This window comes from Acipenser ruthenus, chromosome 2 (assembly GCF_902713425.1).
Source record: "Acipenser ruthenus chromosome 2, fAciRut3.2 maternal haplotype, whole genome shotgun sequence".
Taxonomy (NCBI): domain Eukaryota; kingdom Metazoa; phylum Chordata; class Actinopteri; order Acipenseriformes; family Acipenseridae; genus Acipenser; species Acipenser ruthenus.
This window is the reverse complement of record NC_081190.1, coordinates 25,971,759-25,995,761: the sequence shown is the minus strand read 5'-3', so window position 1 is coordinate 25,995,761 and position 24,003 is coordinate 25,971,759. Positions and strand designations below refer to the sequence as shown.

At 35.8% G+C, this 24,003-nt stretch overlaps 1 protein-coding gene across 3 annotated transcripts; it reads right to left on the bottom strand.

The window, feature by feature from the left end:
• Positions 1-1,345: 1,345 nt before the first annotated feature.
• Positions 1,346-9,623, bottom strand: LOC117408660 (coiled-coil domain-containing protein 112-like). 3 transcript variants are annotated; one of them, XM_058992704.1, is made up of 10 exons: positions 9,383-9,623; positions 6,532-6,656; positions 5,991-6,112; positions 5,406-5,495; positions 5,146-5,221; positions 4,408-4,798; positions 3,437-3,853; positions 3,014-3,109; positions 2,186-2,304; positions 1,349-2,079 (listed from the first exon to the last, which is right to left on the bottom strand). In XM_058992704.1, exons 1-10 carry the CDS (start codon positions 9,422-9,424, stop codon positions 2,049-2,051), a joined length of 1,509 nt encoding a protein of 502 aa, XP_058848687.1. In that variant the 5' UTR covers positions 9,425-9,623; the 3' UTR covers positions 1,349-2,048. The 3 variants fall into 3 exon arrangements, with proteins under 3 accessions (XP_058848691.1, XP_058848687.1, XP_058848680.1); XM_058992697.1 differs by lacking the exon at positions 9,383-9,623 and having other exon boundaries at positions 6,532-6,758; XM_058992708.1 differs by lacking the exons at positions 5,406-5,495; positions 9,383-9,623 and having other exon boundaries at positions 1,346-2,079; positions 6,532-6,758.
• Positions 9,624-24,003: the final 14,380 nt, after the last annotated feature.

Genomic DNA, 24,003 nt, shown 5'->3' with positions numbered 1-24,003 from the left:
ATTCGTGTATTACAAATGCACTTATATCACAGGATTAGACTGTCTGTAGTCCTGATTTCAGCATGTGCAGGTGCTGTATGAAGACCTGTCTTGTTCCATGAACTTTGTGTACAGTAACCAAGGTAGTGAGTATTTGGGGAAACAATCAGAACAGTCACAATAATTCTAAGGCAGACACTTCCGCTGGAGTTAATCAATTACTTAAAGCATAAACCTTATTTTTGACCACATCATCATAATAATAATAATAATAGATACATACAATACATAACCGGTAATTTTGGGTCAATATCTATATTAATAGATTTGAATGCAAAACTTCACTCTCATTTCTAATATATTTAATAATTATTAGATACACATTTCTACTTGCTTCCAAAAGGTTTGTATTTGTAGATTTTTATAATCTGTAAACCTCTCGAGTATACTGTACCAATACTTGCATCAGCTTGTACTTGCACTGAACCGCTCCGTATCTGCCATATTCTACTACTGCTCTTAATTATATCTATTTTCTTATTCTTATAGGTATCCGTATTCACGTTTTTTGTAATTGTTTTTATTTGAAATCGTTGTTATCTATCTACGGTACTTAATACGTGCTCTTAATGGACTTTACTCATATAAGCAGATATTTATACTAAGTTTAACTGGTCTTAGTCAAACTCGATCTTAAATGTAATTGACGGTATTCCTTATTTTGCTCTTATTTGAAATTTATCTTATTTTCTACTGATTGTACTGTACTTATCTGTAATGTGATATTTTGTAACAACTGTAGGTCACCCTGGATAAGGGCACCTGCTAATGAATAAATAAATAATAACAACAGAGCATTGCCTAACAGTGGAAATGTGGTATTCATGCTAATGTGACAATTGAACACTGTCCTATTGTGTCATAGGGGTTCATACCTCAATAAAATCAGTAAGTTACAGCTGCAGAATCTATCACAGGTTTTTGTTTCATTTTTACAAGTAATATAGAAAGATAAATCATCAACCTGAGCTGTACAAAACTGGCGCTATCCGTAACATTCAAACACAAAACACATAATTTGTCTAAAAGGGCAGATGGACAGACAGACAGGAAAGGCTCCGTCATATATCCCCAGATCCTGATAACCTCAGTAAATTGTGCAAATGATTGTCTTAAAACATTGTCACAATTAGATAAACGGTACTGGATATTTGTAAAACAGCGTGTGAATCCCCAGCAGTAAATAATAAAACAAAACACACACAAATAAAGGCAAAATTGAGCAGTTTGTTTTGCAATTTTAGTATTTACAAGATTAGATATGACATAGTGCAAAATACACAATTCATAAAAATAATTTACAACTCAAAGTGCATTCATCTGTTTGTAATATGGTTTGACCATTGTAAAATGTTTCTCATTGCACACCAATACTTCAGTTTTAAATGAAAACTACTTCAAAATGTAATAGTTGAACGAACTGTAAGATATAACCTAGCACATATATATTTAATAATATCAATTGCATTTGTGGATTTCAGAGCTGGAATGTTTCTGATAGAAACACAGAATCAATTTGTCTACACACTGCTACATCTCCATTTAGTTAGAGATCTAAGAAACTCAACCTGGCATTTAATGGATTACAAATGTAAAATGACAAGTTTTCATTGATGTTCACCATTTTTCACCAAACCTTTATCATACACTCCTACCCTCGAATAGAAGTTTCAGACTGCATTCGCATTTATGATCCAATAAACAATTGATTTTGTACAAATATCTTTAACCTTTCAGGTACTGTGCAATTTGTACGAGTTTATGAGGACCCTCTGTATCTGTGTACACTGGTTTGTTATGGTGTTATGAATTTTCACATTTGATTCCAGAATCAAAGTTCTTTAAAAAATAACTTACACATTACATAATTCCAAACATATAGAATACCATTTCCATAAAATGTTTGATGAACTCAGCCTTGATATCCTTTGGACTAATACATTTCTATAGTATGGTACCAGTTTATGCTGAAGATCTTGAAGTTTATTTCATTGTGATAGGAACCCTGACTATAAGCCTTGTCTCCAGCTTGGCACAGCTCTGTAAAAAAAAAAAAAAAAAAAGGTGCAATATTAGTAAAACAAATATTATTAAATTAAATCTATGTTTTGTTTTACTATCAGTTTACTTTTTTTTTTTTTTTAACCTTTGTGGTATATGTAACAATGGTCCTCCCCCAGTTGGTCCAATCTGTTTGGTGCGTTCTTCCCATCCCTTTGTAGGTCTCCATAGTCTAGATGGGTCTCTGCTTATGTGAACTTCAACCTAAATCAATAGTTTAGAGATATACAAATGATATTGGAGTGTCTTGATTAATAAACGGATATCAAATACAGACATTTACAAATATAACCCAAATGTTTAATTCAGGAAATAGAATTTATAGAACTCAGAAAAGACAATGTGTATTTCATTATTTCCATAGTTAATATTACATTAAGTAATGTTCTTTATTTTTTTTTCTTTAAATGAACATTTAAATGTGTTTATCCAAACTTACAGGACAGCCATGGTAAAAGCATTCTCCAAGTAGAATGCTTTTTCTTTAAACTATTAAATAAAACATTTGAGAAAAGTAGAGACAATATTAGCCTATCTGCAAATGTTGTCACAATAGTATGTACAAATCATGAAAGGAAAACAGTCTACCTAATTTAAAGCATAGTGTGTCAGCTTGAATAACCAACTAAATAAATCGAATGCCAAGTCATGAATTTATAATAGATCCAACATTAGCAAGAAGTCCTATTGATGCAGTTAAAACTTTAACACTTGCTTTTAAATACAAATGTCATAGTGATGGGGTTTTACAATATGTGCATTTCAGTTAAACCAGACATATTTGAGGCTCCTGAAGTTAGGAGTCCTGTTGGCGTCTGGTTTGCATGGATATTTCTTTTAGGCTGGGTACGGGTTCTTCAGGTGTGTCAATTACTTTACTATCTGTCATACAGCTGCTATTTTATGTCATTACCTTCTCCTTCAACTTGGCCAGTCTGTCCTCACGCTCAGCAGCTTCCTCCTCTTTTGCTCGTTTCTCCAACAGCTTGGCCTCTAATTTGTGCAAATCCTGGGAAAAACAAATAAATAAAAAGTAAATATTTAAAATTGTAGCCTTCACTTGCAATTGCAATATTGATCTTCTAACCAGTGTACTCCACTACATAAGGAATACTAGGTTTCCAATACTGCACAAAGACCCTTTAAAAAAACACAAATGGACACCGTTAAGAGTCACATTCTGAAAATCAGAGGCTTTGCAAATAAGTATATTTTATTGTTGTTTCTACAGACAACTGTGCCAAATGTGGCTACAGGTTAGGCCAGACTCAATATTTTAATATGTATGCAATATCCCCTTATTCCTTGTGGTAATAGCAACACTGCTAAGGCTTACTCTTTCTTGAAACTTGGTGATTCCTCTAGCAGCCTGTCTCCTCTTTTCATCCTGCTCAGCCTGCTCTTGCATCTCTTTTTCAAGACGAAGAAACTCCTCCTGCTCCTTCTTCTGCCGGACATACGCCTCCACCTCTAGCTTGACCTCCAGCTGCCGCTGCTGCTCCTCCTTGGCCTTCCTCCTTTTCTCTGCCTCTTCTCTGAGCTGCTGCTTCTCTTCCATGGTGCGCTCCTGCTCCTTCTGCTTCTTCCAAGTGTGGAGTCTTGTCTGTCTCTCTTTTCTTTCCTGCTCCATTTTCTGACGCTGTGCCTCTATATGGGCCAGCTGCTCTTGCCTCAGCTCTTCCTCTGATTTATCTTTCTGCTTAAGGAGTTCTTCTTTTTCCAGTTGCTTCTTAGCTTTCCATTTCTGAATAGCCTAGAAGACATTTTTAAATAGCTTTGATGTAAATGTATTGCCTCAAAAATAACCTTTTCACAAAAGTAGATTAATAAGATTAATATGAAAGAACTCAACATGGACATCAATTACAGTGACACATAAAATAGTAGATGTTTCGATTAGTTCCACTCCTTACTATTTGATTATTTTTTTTTCGCACACACCTCTGCTGAATGAGTGATGACATATTTTCTTAAGACAGATTCTTCATGACCATGGTTAACTGTGATCAGTCCCATCATTTTTAAAGAAAAAAAATCTGACTGTACAGTACATCAAAATCACCGCAGTCATTTAAAAATATGTACAGCTCACGAAGCTTTACAAACTAACATATGAAAAGTTCAACAAACACTACATTAATTAGAACAAGTATGTTAGTATGATCGATCTTTCACAACAACTGTAAAGCCTTCATGAAAAAGTACATCACAACAACAGACATCCACTGCATGCTAATATGCAAGACTGGAATCTATATACAGATTCAAATATAAAAGAATGTCCTGATTAAAATGTGTGTCCCCTACCTCCTTTTTGCTTTCTTCAAGAAATAGAAACTCTTGATACCAATTCTCATGGAGCTGAATGTCTTCCTGGGTTCTTCCAGGCAGATACAGCAAGGCCTCCTTCATATACCCAGTCTTGCCATTGTGCTTAGTCCAAACTTTTAAGAAGTTCTGATGATCGTAATCATCCCAGCCTCCCTGTCGCCCTCCAGTCTGCTGCAAGAACTTCTCAAACTCCACTACTTCAGCTGGTAGATCATCATCAATGGTTTTGGCTAATGGGACCTTAGCTAGGAGAGATGGACAGTTTTTTGGAGCAGCTGACACAGCCAAGGCCCACGTCTCAAACTTCTTTTCTAGAGCAATGATTTCCTGAGAGGAATTCTTCTCCTCTTTCATGAGCTCCTCATAACTAAAAAGAGACAGCTGATCGTATGAGTTCTTAAAATCAACAAGCTCCTACTTTTGTATTGATCAAGTAGGACAAGACTGAAAAATATCAAATTTCTGCAACATGTAGCATCTATGTACAGTAGATAAATATTATATGCAAATAAAATATGTATGCATCAATATGCTTTCCTTCCATGACTTCATAATGAAAAAATTAAAAAAAAAAAAAAAAGAAAATCACTGGTCAATTTTTATACAGAATGACGCATGAATTGTTCTCCACACAAGAAGATATTGTAAAATATGTATTCGTTTATTTATGAATTACTACATGTTCTTCATCATGTACAGTATTTAGTAACTTACCTTTGTCGTTGCTCTTCTTTGAAAGCATTTATGGCATTTTCAACTTCCTCCATTATTTCCTTGAGCTTTTCCACAACTATAAAACAATATTTCTGTTCATTTAAATACAGCCAAATTATTAAAATAAAAATATTCTTTTTTTTTTCTTCCCCATCTTTTACAATGCTCAACACAAATATTCTCCTTTTACCAGCATACAATGCTATTAAAACCTAAATCACACTTTCACAAGCCATGCATATATATATATATATACGTACACTCTGGGGTTGGCTTTACATCCTTCAGCTGTCTTTGGAATCTCTTCACACTGTTATGGATTTTGGCAAGTTGCTGTTGAAGCTTAGCCTCTTAAAGAAAACACACACACACACACACACATTATATATTATACATATACACATTATATCTATCTATCTATCTATCTATCTATATATATATATATATATCTATATATCTATATATATCTATATATATATATATATCTATCTATATATATCTATATATCTATATATATCTATATATATATATATATATCTATATATATATCTATATATATATATCTATATCTATATCTATATATATATATATATATATATATATATATATATATATATATATATCTAGCTAGCTAGCTATCTATATCTATATAAACAAACAATACATGGGAACAATAAGTAAGTTAATATTCAAGAGACTATCACTGAAAACATACTTTGTCACAGGGTTAATGAACATGTTGTAAGGCTAGACTTCATCCTGGAGTACTAATGCTACCACAACTAGATTTTATGGCTAATCTGTTTCTTTGCACTAGCGTCCTCTATTTAAAGTATTAAGCTTACTTTCCATTGTTCTACTATTTGTCAGTTTGAGTTCCAAGTCTTCCAGTGTTCCAAACTCATTTCTGACATCTTTCTTTTTGACATAAAGATGTGCATTTTGGTCTTTTTCAAGTTTTGCAATCCTGTAATTAAAACAATAAATGACAATGAAATCAATTGATCAATTAAAAAAAAAAAACGTTCTACTGAATTAGTTTGGAAAGCATCAGAACTTCATTCTACATTAAACATTTAACAGAACGTATGTGTGCCTCTTAAGCAGGACCTTAGTCTTAAATGTTTCACATGCTACAGAATGCAGTATTACTAATTTGTCATTTAGCAGACACTTATCAAAAGCGACTATAGAGACGAGGGCGCAAACTATGCATCAACAACTGCTGCCTCGGTTATACGTCTCATACGAAGGACAGTAGATGCAGTGTGTAAAAATATACAGAAAGGGTTGTGTAGAATTATGTATTTATTAACCAGGCTTTCATAGACCCAGCTATATTGTTCTGCCCACCGGACCTGTATATTATTGTATAAATGGACATACTGTTTTTTCAGTTTTTCTGCCTCCCGGATGAATTCAGCCTTCTTAGCCTGTGCTTCTTTCTCTCTCCAGTTCAGGATATAAAAGTGTTTGTCATGACGGCCAGCGGGCTGGAAAGTCTCATCATCCTCCAACAAATAGAAGTTAATACAGGTAAAACAAATAAATACATTGACAATTTGGACTGACATATTCAGCTGTTCAAATGTCACCATAATTAAACGATTTTTCACGATTTATTAATCGAAGCTTTATTAAGTTTAGGCTTGCTAATTCTTAATCAAATCCACTTTTTACGATTCCCTTTTCAGAATGTATCAGTTAACTCATACCCTCCAACTGTACCGATTTAACCGGTACAATACCTGATTTCTAACTTTGGTACCGAATCCCCACACATTGATTGTGTGTACTGAATGTTGAGCTTTATCTGAAGACTTTTTTTCCTGCACAGCCCTGCCAGGTCTCTAGAGGCATGCTTGTGCTAGCGTCACATCCCCATGGTACTGCCTGCTAGAGACAGATAGTTACCAGACAGCAAAGATATTGGTAGAGGCAGTCCATTCAAATATATTCTGTTATTATAGAACCACCCCCATTAAATGAATTTAAATGTATTTATTTTAAGGCAGTTCAGTCATTGCCTTCCTTACCCATTTAGATCCATAATTATCCCCGAGTTACTTAGTTTTAAAGTAACGACATTTAATTTCTGCACTTTATGACTAAGGCCCTTTGTAAAATCGTGAAATTAGCCCAATACCACGTTTTCTTTTTACAATATTCTTAAGAAATAAAAATAAATTTCATAATTATATGTATTTCATACAAAAAAACACATTATCGAAACTGTACAGCTCTGCTGTCTGCCTGCGTGTACTATTAGCAAAGCACATAGTGCTGTGCAGTGATTATGTCATGTGACTATATGCAATCTAGGCGGGAAATTAAAAAGGATAAAAATGTGTCTGCAGCAGATCACGTAAAGGAGTATCCAGCAGGAGTTTTACACAGCGATGGAGGTAAGCTCTTCTGTACGTCCTGCAATGTTACTGTAGCTCACTACCGAGAATCGGCTGTTGACAGGCATTTAGATTCAAGTATTCGCCGAAAACAGAAAGGCGGAAATCCAGAGCAGTACTGCGACTGCTTTACTTGCAAAGAAACAAAAAACGATGACTTCCATGTTCCGAAAGTCCACTGAAAACCGTTAAGCACTAAACACATTACATTTTGACCCGACAGAGGCATTTGTTTGCGCAAATATCTCTCTCGAAAAATTGGACAACAAAAAAAGTTATGTAAATTCTTCAGACTGTGTAGCAAAAGGTGGAATTGTTCCTTCATCAGCCCAGCTGAGACATGAATACTTACCTAAAGTTGCCGAGAGATTATGGAATTGGTAAAACAGTCTAGTTGCTTGTCAGTGACCACTGACGAGTCGACTGATGCCCAAGATCAGTAATGGGTTACACATTGTATTTATTTTGCAAAACCTAAATGGTGAACATGCATCTGACGTACTGGAACTATTGTAAACTATTGAAGCTATTATAAAGTTCTTGAATAACTTTAACATTGATTTTGATGATGACAGTGCATTTACCTCTATATTTGATGTTTTAAAAAAGAATACTAATCTGTGCACATCATTTATAAAATAGTTATGTGCACATTCCGCGAAATACTACTTTTTTTTTTTTTTAAAGAACATTTCCGTGATTTTCACAGGGCCTTAACTATATAACGTTACAGCTGTATTTTATTTTACGAATTTTTTTCTTCTTTAAATGAATATAATAAAGGTCAAGGATGAGAAATTTGTGTTTTTGAGTGTGCGAGTTAAGTTATTTTGCACCCTCTAGTGGCTACTCCATCCGACACTCGCCGCCCTGTACTGAAAGGTAATACGCAGTAATGGTTTTCACCTATATTTCATAAATAAATTAATACTTTTTGTATTTCTCACTCTGTTGTTCTTAAAATCACGCATTAAAGCATAACGACAAAATCTGGCAGGATTTTCTGTTTTTGAATGCGATGAAGTGGTCCGTACCCGTAAAATGTAATGGCAGCTGGCAATATTGGTAATAAAGAGGAATGCAATGAACCAACATTAAAAATGGTGTACTTATTCTCTGGTTATACTAAGTGAAATCCACATCACATGCCAACTCTACAGATTAAGGAGCTATACTACAAACTGGTAACCTACTCAGTAAGCTACCAATTTAGTACTGTTGTAGTCCTGCCACAATTTGCTTCTCATACAATGTATCCCAACAAAAAACAAAAAAAATACTAATAATGGTACCTGTCATTTCTTCTCTATATAATTTGTTAGTGAAATTTTGAGAGACATGATGAAACAGATACAGACTTTTGTTGTATCTAAATGTAAAAATGTACATTCTAGGTTGCAGGAAATTGCATATTTTATAGTTAACATTTAAAAAAATTCTCTGAGAGGGGTATGTCGTGTCAGACCCGCGTGGAAGCAGGTCGCTCACTACCACACTACGAGCCGCTTGCTCTCTCTTAATGTCACACAAGTGGACCTATTTTAATTTCAAATGTTGGAGGGTATGTTATCTACGTTTATAAATGCAACTGTGCAGAGACAAGAGACCCACCAACTTGTATTTAACAGACTTGCTCTGGTAAATTACACAATACAACAGTGCCTAGCAGCTACTTGACCTAGTCATATTTGATTTTATAACAAATCATCGTGCTCCCAGTCAAAATATTTACCAACAAAAAAAAAACATGTTTCAGTTTTAAACTGTATCATTAAATACTGTATTGGACTATATTTTAATTAAAAAAAAGTTAAATATCTGATTATGTTTACCTGGAACGTATCATTGGACGCTGTGGTCGTTAGGGCAGCCATTTTTATTTTGAATTGTAAAACTTTATTTCCACTAAATCGTGTTGCTGACGGTTAGCGCGTATTGATATAACCTGTGGTCCCAGTTCCTGTTTTGTTGCAACGCACAGAAACAACGAGAGTTAACAAGATATTGAAATGAACAACACCTGTTCCCATTGAAAGCAAATGGTATGGGTGCGTTGTTAAATTCATCGGTGCTCTGCATCGCTGCGTCGGAAGTGACATCACTTGGTGCGCAGCGGTGCGGGGAATTTAACAAGTTTGTTGAATCAACATAGCAGATATAATGGAAAGGTTGCTGCTGCGGCATGCAAGGCTGTGGTTGACCTGTGGGGGCTGAAAGCTTATTGGAACGAAGGTTTAGTTATCTTTAACCGACTAATTAGGAGCCATCTTGTAGTTACATTAAAATGTAGACAGCTAGCCTGCAACTGTGTGTGTATATATATATATATATATATATATATATATATATATATATATATATATATATATATATATTAATGGATACACTTTCATATACATATACATACACAACTCCATATCCATTTTCAAAAGATATGACGTATCTGAATCTACAATTACATTGATAATAGTAACTCCGTACAAGACAAACTTCCACAGTGGGAGCGGCCGTTTTGGTTGCAGTTCACCGACTCTCAACCCCGCTGAATTTAACAATTTCGTTGAGCAACCCCTGGTGAATTTAACAACGGTTTGGTGAGTCTGGTACATTGGTGCATGCAGCGGTGAACTTAACAACGCACCCTTTCATAACATGAAACTTTGAAAATATTTACTAACGCTACCGGCATAGTGTCTTCTGGGAATAGTCGTTTATCTGGTACACGCGGAAAGGTGTTTCCAATCAGCAGGAATGCAGAGGAAAACTACAACTCCCGTCATACACGCATGTCAACAACATGCTGGCTTCGTATTTAACTTCCTGTCAAGTTTTAAATTTTTTCTTGCTGTTATGATGAATTTTTTTTCTGGTCACTTTCTAAAATCTCCTTCAGAAAACTGAATGCGAAAACAGAATAATGCAATTTCCATTATTCAACACCACTCATCATCATACTCAATTGAGGTTTTTCATGTGACGTTATCACAGCACGGTGCGGCCACTGGAGGTCAAAAATGCATTGGCGGGCAGACAACTTATAACTAAGAGCGGTCGTTACACTTTTGATTTTACAATGCCAGATGTGTGTTGTGCTGTTGGGTGCACCAACAGAAGAGGAAAACAATTCAGAGTATCCTTCTACAGGATTCCTGCTGAGCCAGACAGGAGGGAAAAGTGGATTTCAGCCATTAACAGAGTAGCAAAAACTGATTCACGGAACCCAAAAAGTCGAAAACCGACTGGACTCCAACTCAGTACACACGTTTGTGTAGTGAGCACTTTATAAAAGGTTAGTATCAGCAATATATTGGAAGGTAGTTACGGTCTTACGTTATTATTATTATTGTTGTTGTTCATATTCTTAAAGTGTAACACGCTTAATGTATAACCGATTTTTCAGAAATATTTATACACTTACGGAGCTTACACTTAAGCGGGTTGTTGATTCACAATCTTTACTTAAAATATAACAGAATGCATTAAACTACATTATTTTACTTAACTTCAGTATGAAATCACAGAACCCTCAGTTTATAACATATTTAAATGCCCAGTAATGAAAACTGCATTCGCCTACATGTAATTGTAGGCTACTTAAAAAAAGCTGTTCTTGTACTGTGATACTTGAAATGTATTTGCTTACGATTGTAAGTCGCCCTGGATAAGGGCGTCTGCTAAGAAATAAATAATAATAATAATAATAATAATAATAATAATACTTAGTTGAAAACTGAACAGAAATCGTTATGCACGTACTTTAACTAACATATTGTTAATGCTGCGCTCATTTTTACACAGCATAGTTTAGTACAGTCTCTTGGCTTAAACGTTTACCTGTCACTCGCTGAAGTTGATTTTACGGGAACATAAAATCTACAGATTAGTTAATGATTCTTAGTAGAACAAATTATGATGTGTTTTTAAAATCCCCATACAGTTATAATACTCTAGTCTGTACTAAAAATGCCATATACATTATTTTAAGTCTATTTGACGAAATATGTTAAAAGTTTACATACAAACAACATATAAATACTGTATATAATTCACATTAGTACTGTATTTTTAAACAAACTATTGACCATTTGTATTTTCTTAATTGGTAACATATAAGCAAGGGGGGGGGGGGGATAATGCTTACATTTAATTCAACATAAAACTGATATTTCTGAGCTAATTGCATTTTGTATGTCTACAAACTGTAAATAAGTAGTGTCTCTACCTTTTGCAGGGAAGAAGTCTGATAACCCCCTGTCCCCTGACTATGTGCCGTCTATCTTCAACCATACACCTTCTACTAGGAAGAATAAGAGGGCCAGAGACATGGAGAGGTTTGAGGGTAGGGAAATGAAGAGGAGGAGGAAGAGGCGAGAGGAGGAGAGTGAAGCAGTGGCAGGGCTCCTGGATCTATCAGCCAGACAGCAGGAGTTACAAGACCCTGTACCTCCTGTGCAAGAAGTAAAGGCGAGGGAGTGTGAAAGTGAACACTGTAGAGACTGTATTCGATCTTTAGAAAGCGAACGTCAGACCTTGAGAGGAGAAAATGATCGTTTAAAAAGCACAATCAAGTCATTTTCATTTGATGAAACATCTTTTAAAGATAATGATTTGAAGGTGAGGAAAATGGCTGGACTACCTTCATTTGAATAATGAAATGCCGTCTTTCATTTTATTTGTTATTTAAAAGAGCAATCATCGAAAACTGCTACAATCGAAAGACACTTTGAAATTTTGAGGCGGCACTTTCTCCCTTGCCTTCTCTAAGGAGCTTCCACTGATCTAATGGTGCCTGCCTTTTTGTAGTGAAAGCCATTCACATTGTGTTTCTTATTGCCTTCAATTACTTGAGCTTTTCTACTTAAATACACATAATTATAAATGTATTATTTGCATCACGATGCAAGATGATTATTTTAATTCCTTAAAGAGTAAGTAGCGGTTTTCTGAAAAAATATAGCATTATACGCAGCTACAACTGTTTAAGTAATGGACCTGTAGTATCCTAGCAACTTTTTACACTTATAACTAAAGTCTGTTTCAAGGCTCTTTTCAAAATGGCCTCTCTAGTGCACTGGGGTTAGAGATCTGTCCTCTAAATCACTGCAGGAAGAGCGAATAAAAATTTTAAAAAAAAAACATTACATGAAGTGCTCTGGCTTTTCTGTTCATACCACATCATGGATAGTTATTGCTGTGTTACCTGTTTGACAACATTTTGAAAGCAGTCTTTAAAGTTATGTGTAAAATGTTGTCGAGATGTAGCAATGAAAAGAAAAATTACAAGTATGTTATTTAAACAGTTCTAGCAACACGTGGGGACGTGTAACACTATTTTTTTTTCAGAACCCCATGGGGGACACTGCTGCTGTACCCTTGAGCAAGGTACTTTACCTAGATTGCTCCAGTAAAAATCCAACTGTATAAATGGGTAATTGTATGGAAAAATAATGTGATATCTTGTAACAATTGTAAGTCGCCCTGGATAAGGGCGACTGCTAAGAAATAAATAATAATAATAATAATAATGGTCAAGGGGTTTGTTCCAACCAATTACTGAATCGAGCTGAAGAGAGTCTTACTTTATTTACCAAAGTGTTCAAGTAGTTCAATGTCTGTTTGGAACATGAAAAAGAGCCACACATGAGTAGCACCTCATCACTTACAGCAGGACACATGATCTTCCAGCAGGGGGTGCTGATACATAAGCATATTGAGACCAGTTTCACAGCTGAGTGTTTGTTTTTTCAAGCAGGTTTGTTTGTTCTTTAAACTGCTACAATTATTTTGGATTACTATGGTTTGGTGTTTGGTGTTTTTTATTTTATTTTTTGGAGACCGTTATTACGAAGCACCTTAGATTGGGTCCTGAGGGATTTACCAAGCGGTCTGATTTGTGAATTAATTTAAACTGGTTCTCTACAGGATTATTTGACTAACCGTCAATTAACAGTGTGGTCAAGCCTCAACCTTAACAGTTTGGCGAATCTACTTTATCCACACAATGTAAACAGCAGGAGTTCTCTATGGGTCTATTTCGTCACAGCTGTAGCACATCCTTTTTTTCTGTCTGCACTTCAACACACATGAATAAAACTGGATTAATGAAACAGACTCCTGCCACGTGCCCACAGGACCCTGGTTTGGATCCCAGCCCTCTCAAAATCTAATTGAGCAGTGACAGACTGCACACTAAGACTTCATATCTGTCATCCTGTAGCAGAACCATATTTGACTTGTGTGTGTGCACTGCTCCCATTTAAATGATTACTGTCTCACCATACCTGCTTCTTGACTTCTTGACTGGCTGATTTCAGTACTAAAAATAGAAATGAGGCCAGCCAGGAGAGGACAACTTAAGCATCTGGTCCTGTACCACTGACAAAATGGGAAGCATGGTTTCAATACATGAGTAGACAATAACTGTTTCTGCTTAACACTGTATTCAATAAAGACAAAATACTTTGTGCTACTAAATTTAAAATGATATAACAATAACATTCAGCAAAAAAAGCCTAATGTAATATTCATAATGCAATATTTATTTTTGATTCTTTATAAACAATAAAAAATAACTTTAACATGTAAACAAAAAACATGTTTACCTTCACACAATTATTTCAAGATTAGTTTTTGATTTCACAACCTTCAAATCAACATTATCGTGACTTATTTCTATTAAAATTACAAAGCAGTCTTGACTTGCGCTGACACTGGCAGCATTTGTGATATTTCTAAGGTGTTTATGATGATTAATTTTCTAAAGCTGTAAACCACATTCATAGATAAAAACAGAAAGACTGTATTGTACTGGAATCATTTGTCTTTTTATTTTATGTTTCTTGATCAGGTTGAAATGCCAGGTACAGTCCAAGGTTTCTTTTCAATTACACAGGCATCCAAAACAACTGTGTACACTACGGAAATCTACAACAACATGAAAGGCAATAAGTACTGGTATTTTAAATTACAAGGAATGTGGGTTGCACAACTTGGGGCTGGCAGCTGACAAGACATGCCTATCACATGATCACCACCTAATTTAGAGCTATGCCATTTTCCTCTTGATGAAGCAATACATATATAGTAAATGAAGGTGAATATTCATGGAACTCAATATAGTTATAAAGATTGATATGAGTTGGATAATGTAATTGAATTCTGTAGTACTTACATTTTGTCCATGATGTTAAAGTTTACTTGGCCCCCTGTGACTTTTAAGGACTCAAGGCAGTGACTAGCCAGACTATAACAACCTACTGTACATGGCCTTGTGAGAACATGTTAAGCCCACAGTGCTTTTTTGCCTTTTGCTCAATTTAATGATTCATCCCGTAGCTACTCATCCAAAATCCCTGCTTAGAGCTTTGTACTTCAGTTTCATGAAACTAGACTATAGCTCCTCTTGAGAGTTTTCCTTCCTTTTGTAATAATACTAATAACCCACAGAGCTAAATGGATTCTAATTTAGAACATCAGTCAGACCACTTTAACCTCCTTATAGCATTCTCTCTTAACGTATTTTCTAGCTCTGGTGCTCATTAACTTGCACAAATTTAAAATATGAATATCTAACATATTAGAGTTTTTTTTTTTTTTTTAATTATGTTTTAGTTAAAATGTCCTTGGAATTAGACTGTCAATAACGATAGCTCAGTACCTCTGGAATAGCTTTAACTCAACTCAAAGTGATGTACTTATATTTCAGATTTAAGCTAAATGTCAGTCTGCTAAGTTACTGAATATGTAAAAAAAAATATCCAGTTTTGCCAAAAATCCTGTGTAGTCTACAATAAATATTATTATTATTATTATTATTATTATTATTATTATTATTATTATTATTATTATTATTATTATTTTAAAATTATATTTTGGGTTTTTTGGTTCCAGTCAGTATCCGTTTGTGAATATATTGGTGAAAAGTAGACAGCCTTGAAACAGATCTGTTGAGAAGCATGGCAGAATATAACCCCCAGACTTGTGTATGTGTATGAAAGGCTTGTAAGTTGTACATGCTATGCCTAATCATTTAGATGTTTTAATAAAGCCAAAGGAGCTCACATGTTTGCACTTGCTAGCCAATGGGATTGCTCCATCTTTATTTTTATTTTTTATTTTTTTTAAGATGTACTGTATATATTGACACCCTTAGGTTTCAGATAATCAGTCATTTGATTGTCTGAATGTATAGTACTGCTACTGGCTAATTAAACACCCAACTCTCAAATAAATCATTTTCAGATAATACAATGTTTTTACCCATTACTCCAAAATAAAAATGAGAAAAATATATATATTGAGTAAAGAAAAAATCAGAAGGACTGACAGCCATTCTGTGAATCTTCTATGCAATTTGGTACGACTCACTTTGGGATTAGTGTGCCTTCTGGAAAACGTGTTATAACATGTACAAGCTATTTGTGTAAGCCTGGGTGGATAAACTGTCATTTTCCATACTTCTCAAGAGATCGGTTTTAACTGCTCAATAATTCTTGTTTTCACCAACCTCTTCTACTCGATTGAGTTAAATTACATTCAGAACTGGAGAAACGTGATCTTTCAACTCCAGTGTTAAAACATTAAATGTTAAACATTACATTTTAATCAGAAACAGCAATCACTGCATGCATTAATATTGAAATTAATAAAATGTGTTGATACTTGTGGCCACTACTGTATATTAATCTAGGTCTAAGATGGATTTAAATTGAAATTTAAATTGTGGTCCTTTGTTTATTGATATTGTGATTTAAAGTGTGGTTAGTTTCAGCTTGTCAATTAAAGCTGAGTTCCCTAAGGTGTATTGGCACATTTCTATACATCATTAAACGAGTCTGTAAAGCCCAAGCACATTCCTATATAAATATGGGCTTCCACCAGTTCCTGTCTGCATTTAGATATCACATAAAGGTTACATTCATCACATTTTTGTTTTATTTCCATTATGTTTATTCACCTACATAAAATATAGTACATATTTTATTGAGATCCCTCAGGTCTATCAACATTTTTTCTGTTCAAGCTTTAACAATGTCTCTGCCATTTATAACCCCAATATTAGAAGTTTCTTAATTTAAAAACAAAAAATAGAATCATGACTGGGGAGTACCCAGTGGCTCAGCTCGTAAAAGCAGCCCTGCTTGGAGTGCCGATCTTGGCTGAGGGAGGATCATTCAATGGGGATAGTTAAGCTCATGCTTCAGCGACCCCTATTGGTCAGGCATATGGGTAAATAGCAACAGAGATCACAGAACCAGAAATTGCCTGTGATGTACTTTATTACATGTATGTACTTCAAGGGCATTAAATAAAATACCTTAACGGTAGTCATTTACTTACAGGAGATAACCTTTCTGAAAGTTTACCACAGTAAATTTTCACAGTAATTTTTCATTTTCCCATGCTTTTCTGATGGTTATGCTCTGCATTTACCATAGTTTAACATGGTGTGCTGTGTTTGTTTTAATATGCTTTACCATACCTCTATGGGCTTTCCAGTGCTTGACTATGCTTTACCATGCTTTCAGTGTTTTATTACACTGCTATAATTTTACTATGGTAAGCTGCAGCAGATGTTAAAGTACAGTAATTGTAGCCAATCAAATAATTAGCATTAGAGGATATCTACCTGTGTGTTATTGCCTTGGCACTCCTTAGATTGGCTGAGGCAATTGGGGAAATAAGCTACAACCAACCTGTGACACTAATATCTCCAGCTGCATGCCTACTAATAGATAGCTGACCTATAGAACCCCAATCCTGTTCAATGACCCATCTATCTGATACAACACTGTCCATTACACTAATGGCTGGCTTAAGCTATAGTCTTATCTGCAAAGTTGTAGTTTGTGTATGTGGAGGATGTTGTACAGGTGTGGTGGGAATGAGTTCAAGTTTATTCCAGTCAAGAGCTGTTGTTTAGAGTCACCCATGCTTCAAGGCATTTCCTAACACAGGAAAATCTTACCATGACTTTATTTTAAAACAGCTTGGGTGTCTTGAGCAAATAATAACATATGCCAGTAAGATTCGATATTACATACACTCCATTCCACTCAGTAAGTCAGTATATCTCTGCATAGCCACATAATCAGAAACCGTGTGTTTCCACTCCTGGGACTCGGTTAGCAATTCATATTTATGAGGCATTACATTTTCTGTAGTGTTTTTCTATTAGCCTACATAAAATTATCTGTGTCTACCCGTGTTTCAGCAGCTTAAAACTGTTAAAAAATGACATGGGTGATTCACCTGGTGAAGGCACAACTGCATGGTGCGAAGGGTGGGTGATACAGTCAGAGTAAACAGGTAGCAGGTTTATATCCTAGCAAAGTCACTGGATATTACACAGAGAGTGTTGCATATGGTGCTCCTGCAGGTTATGGAGGTAAAATCAGGAGTGACTGGGTCACCTCACCACACTACAGCAAGCCTTTCTGTCCTTCAGGGGCCAGTAGCTCACTGTAAAGGACATGAATTCTCATTAATAGATCTCTTGAGTTTAGTGCTGTAACATAACAGAATGAAACTAGGCCATAGAAAATAATCCTAAGGACCTGCTAGGTTTTTAGAACCGCCCTTAACAGGATTCTCCAGTGGCTCTGTTAACAAACTTGTACTTAGAGAACGACATCTCTTGGAACTAAATTCTTTGAAGATGGATCACTCGGCTTTCAATACGTGACTGCAAGTAATGGTTTATGCTTATAATCATCCTGTCAATATGTCATTTTAATAATACTACTCTACCACAGAGCTGAATGGTCTTGACTGACAAATACCAGCTATTTAAGCAATCAAACACAGTTACAGCACTCGGTTCAATGTACAAAACTGGTACAGACTGGTTCATTCTCAAGAGGTTGTGTTAGTCATGTATTCATTATGCAGGGTCCCTGCAGGTTTTTTTTTTTAGCTGTGTAAATGGTACATTGTGTTAGTGTGTTCTGAATCCGTAAGTAGGGGGTAAGTCATCTCTGTGTTAAAGGAACATCTAATGATACTAAAACAGTATGTAGGCATTTTTAATCATTTTCTTCAGCTAACTATGCCTGTTGCTTGGGTCTTTAAAATAAGATAGCTAAATATTTTATGAGAGAATAACAAACATAACTAACCTTTTTTATTTCTTGTTAGTACTGTTTTAAAAGACATGCAATTGGATTTTTTTGTGTGTGTGTAATCTTTTTTTGTTATTGTTGAAAGGCTCAAAGGTGCATAATGACTTTGCAGGAAGAATTGAAGTTATGATGTCCAATTACAGCATTATTGCATTTAAAGTTACACATGAACTCAACTGAATTGCAGGCTGTGCATAGACTTAAAGGAAACAGTCTAAATATTGATATATTGAGTAACCCAATGCTGCGTATTTTCCAACCTATTTATCTCTGTTCATAGATTCAGCTAACAAAGTTTGAATCCTATTACAGACAACCTTTAATTCTGGCCTAAAAAAAGCTCCTAAAAATCTTGTCGTCAATCTCTAATGTTCACTGCTCTTGTAATTTCTACAATAATAGTTTGCCTACAGCAGAGTCTCTTTTAGTATGTTGTGTTCCAGGACCTTGTCCCACCCAGGTCCCTAATTATTAAATTGAACCCCTTGCATTTAAATAGTATATACTTATCTTAAATAAAAAATATGTAATATTATTCATGAACCATTTCTTTGTCCTTTCTTCCTTTGTCTTTTTTGTGACTAAAGCTTACAGGCACACCTTAATATTCTGTGTCTGACTCACTCGAGTTTTCTCTAGTCGCCTTAATGATGTGTGAGGTGTTTCCCAGGAAACAGGCAATTTCAACAACATGATTTCTACATCTGCACTTTGGTTTGTTTTCTGTAAACTCCCACACTGCTTCCAAGGTTTGAATATAAATGAGGGGCTAACACAAGTCAATGGCTTAGAAAAGGCCATGTGGTTCAAATGCAGCTCAGGCATCTCTTTGCGTGAAGTGTGGGGACAGTAATGAGCACTTGCATACACATTATATTATATTGTTGTGCAAAATGAAAGAAAGAAACATTTTAAGATGGCTTGGACTGTGCAAATGGAACGGCTTGGACTGTGCAGTGGTTGAGTTAAAAAGGCCCTTTCGTTTAAGTTAAATAGTCCAGTTTAAGGGATATGAATATGAAAATAAATGTAATTTGCAAGTAAAAGTCAAATATGAAACAAGTGCGATTAAAGCATAATATTGACCTACTAAATTAAATAAGCATTCCTTATTACAGCACAGTGGTAAATTCTCACGTAGGACAAAAATAATTCTATAATTTTCTGCCATTTTCCAAAGGACTCACTGAAAATTACAGTTATCTAATTAAGAAATATATCAAAGTGTAAAAGAATCCGAAACCACTGATGCTTGAGGTGTGATTTACTAGTTACAAGTGATAATATTACGTATGTTTTTTTTGGATAAAGGTGTCTGCTAAATAAACAAATAATATAATATATAAAAAGTGGTCTAGACCACAGGATGAAAGGGGTCTTGTACAACAGGTTTAAATTAATGCAATAGACTGATAGTGTTCTGAAATGAACTGGTCTTTCAAGACATGTGGTTTTGTACAACATGTTGTACTGTATCTGTATTTTAATGTCCAATTTAAATGGCAGAAGTTAACATACTGTAGCAATCTCGGTTTACGCAGACAGGCGCCTCACACTGAGCGAGGTAATCCACATACAGACAGAGGGTGGGCGCGAACCCGGGTCCTCTTGCACTAAAGCATTGCGCCAATACCGCTGTACAAAAGAGCCGGCTCATTTGCAAGGAGCGTATATCGGGCTTATGTCTTCGTGTGTGATTACGTCACCTACCAGCCCTCCTGCTGCCTTCCCCCGTGCACGCTACACTACGTTTGCTAATTAAGAAAGTATGTATTTTATATCAGAACTTAAAGGGATGCTTTATATTATTTATATTACATAATATTGAATTCTGCAGCTGATTAGTGTGGGTGTTCCAAAACATATCTGTTTTTCATATCTCAATGGCCAGATTGTAGAAGTAACATCACAATCATGGCTTCACCAAGCTTCACACAGTGACAGCAGTGTTTATTCCAACTTGTTTCAACTAAAAAAATAATCAAGTTGTGAGTAATTACAGTGTTTGCCATTGCTTACTAACTATTCCAGCAAAAATAAAATACTCCTCAAAGCTGTTTGTAGGGAAGTGAGGTGAGAAAGCATATCAGTGCTGCACAGGCTTCAAGGTACAATGGTTCACCTATGGACTTCAGTGCACATTGTAACACTAATATGTTCCCGACCTCACCTCCCCACAATCCGCACAATTGAGTCTTTGCTGGAAAAGTTGCTGGCAAAAAATGATCTAAGCAGAAACAACACTAGAGAATCACACAGATCACATTGTACATAATATAACAGAGAGAGAATGAATCTTGGTTATAAATCTCCCTCCCGACCTGTGAGGGCGCTGTGGAAAGGGAACAGTGTGCCCTAGACTGGATGGTCTGACAATTCATTCCAGGGAAAGGTGGAAGTTGGCCATCTGGAAAGGGGGCGGAGCCACAAAACACCATGTCATCGCGCTGTCCTTACAACGGTACCACCAAATGTTCCTGTCAGGACACTACACTCTGATTGGTTATCATATTATTGTTAATAAAACAATTACTAATCCTTTCCCACCAAAACCCTAAACCTAAGGTCAGTGTCCTATACAGCAGCCATTACACATCTAAAGTAGTTCATGTTTGACAGTGAATAAGCATTTTTGTTACTTAAAAAAAAAAAAGTGACCAGAGGTGCTAGCTTTCTCAGTTGTCCTGACAGGAACATTTCGTGGTACCTTTGTAAGCACTGCAGTCATCGCCCCAACAGGAAGGAGAGAAAGAGATTGCACTCGCTAACCAAGGGGGCGTGGCTGACGGTACAAAAGGGGGCGTGGCCTGCAAACTGTCATTTCTAATTGTACTTGTTTGTTGTTGTTAGATGGCTAACACTTACAAGGAGCTTTCGCTAAAGGCCAGCACCAACCTGGACGACTGTTCACCTATAAATGTATTTCACCACTCGCACTTAAAGCACTCACTCTGGTGTGACCGTGTCTGTGTATTGTGTGTGTATTTACACTATTATTGAACCCCCTGGGTTTTAATGAGCAGTACACATCATTGTGTATAGCCAGGTATTATTATTAGTTGTCAAGTGACTTTGGATTATAAATAAACCACCATTGCACCGTGAACGTTGTTGTTTGTCATTACTTGAGCACTGCATCACCTCTACACCTGCGCACTGCAACCCACTTTGCCACAGACCCTTATAAAAGTTTACCATGGTATTTTTGCACTGTACTTTTGCAGTTTTCCTATGCTTTTCCATGTTTTTAATATACCATACCTCTCTGGACTTTACAGTGTTTACCTATGCTTAACTATGCTTTCACTATGCTTTATCACACTTTGCTATGCTTTTACTATGGGAAACTTTTATAAGGTAATATTAAACAAGGAAGGAATTTAAATATTTGAAACTTCTTTATGGTGTAGTATCCTTTTAATTGCTATACTAAGTGAAATGTTCTCTGCACTTTATTTACACCCTGGTAACTCTGAAGAGTCACGTCAAGAGCCGTACAGCATTTCTACGGGCTCTGCCAAGCACTAGATCAAGTTCTTGTGCTGACAGAGTTAACATGCTCTCAAATGTTGTTCACTGAAATTATGAGGAGTGGACACAGTAAACATATTAATATAAGTATCACATCCCAAGGCCCTTGCACTATTCAATCAGTACTCTTTTTTTATTATTATTATGGTAGATTTCAGTAGCAGTTCTAGATCAGATTTATAAGCCATCAATCCTGTGGTTGTGAACACTAACGCATCAGCAAGGCAATAACTGTAATCATCACAAAGCCTGCCATGTGAAAAAAACACGTCAACGGAGATGGGAATGGTGGTGTCTAGCAAGTTTAAATCTGTTCCCCAGCCTCAAACAGTCATAACAAAGGGAGACCAGCACTTCAGAGTTCCAGGTTTCCATGTGAGCATTGTATCTCTTGGTATCAACTAAAAATATACAAAGTGGGGGACAATTTGTTTTTGTCTCAGGAAATTGATTTTGAAACTTAGAAAGAAGCATCACAGAAACAAGCACAAACACCTCTAGAAATTTCTAATTGTAATGCTTGTGATGTTTGAGTTTTATACAATATATCTAAAACATAAATGGTTAACAAAATGCAGTCATCTATGTTGTGACAAAAATCTAAATGACCAGCGATATACTGTTCCACTCATTGGTACAGTAAGGTACAGTAAGGTACAGGGTGTACTTTTGTTTATAAAGCTGAAAGGGTTTTCCCATTTTTTCTTTTTGCTTTACCCCAGAGTGTGCCTTTGCTCGATGACTGCTGGTAAATTATATGAATAACAGACTGCGCACGAAGGGAGAAATTGCTTTTTTTGTCATTTCAAACAAAAGCAGTAAATTAGTTCGGATAACAACTCAGATATCAAATATTTGTGAAAATATTTGTGCAAGTAATGTTCTCGTAATAAGAGTAAACATGATGCTGTGATTACGATGGGTACTATAAGTACTTCTCCAGAGGGGTTTGATACTTTAACACATGAAACTTCGGTTCTATACTAACTTGAGCCACTTTGTTTTGTACTTTGGCTAATGTAGAATTTTCCTTGCACATTAAAAAAAAAAATACCTTCAAACCGACAGTATGCATATGTGATGATAAATACATCAACAGTATGGACTTCCAGTCGACAGATAGTTTGCCAGGTAGATGGAAAGACTTTGATGGGTTCTCAGCAACCAAACCAAAAAAGTTTCTTTACACTTTTCCTGCATTTCCTATTTATTTTGATGAGCACCTTTCCAAGCCTGACAAACAACTCAAACAGTGAGATGCTTAGCAAACTGTTTGGGTGATTATCTTCCTAACATCAACAGCATAGCTGTGCGGACTGAGGGACTGTGTGAAGCAGCAGTGAACCCATAGCTGTCCGAGTTAGCTCTGTTCCCTGTCAGTTAGTCAACTCATTCTGGAACAAAAGTGCTCTGTTGTTTGGGTCTAATAGGCAACAACACAAAGTACCTCCATTAGGGAATAATCTTTTATAGTCTACCAAGCAAAGCCTTCTCCTCTTGTTAACAGTGTCAGATCAGATCATGCCAGTTTCTGCAGGCTTTTAAATGAGTGAGTCCATGCGATTCTTGTGGTGTCTTCTCCTCTATGGCAATGTATTTTATTATAAACCCTCATTGTGTTAGTCCACACTATAGCTTTGTACAGAGGTTGTACTAAGGTTCTTAAAAGTGTGTTGTTAATGGCATTGGAAATCCAGCTGCAGGCATGTAACACCATTTATGTGTCAAGGTCTGGCTTCATATGGTGATTGATAGAATGACATTCTTCTAGTTAGGCAATGACATCTGAACAGGCAGACAAT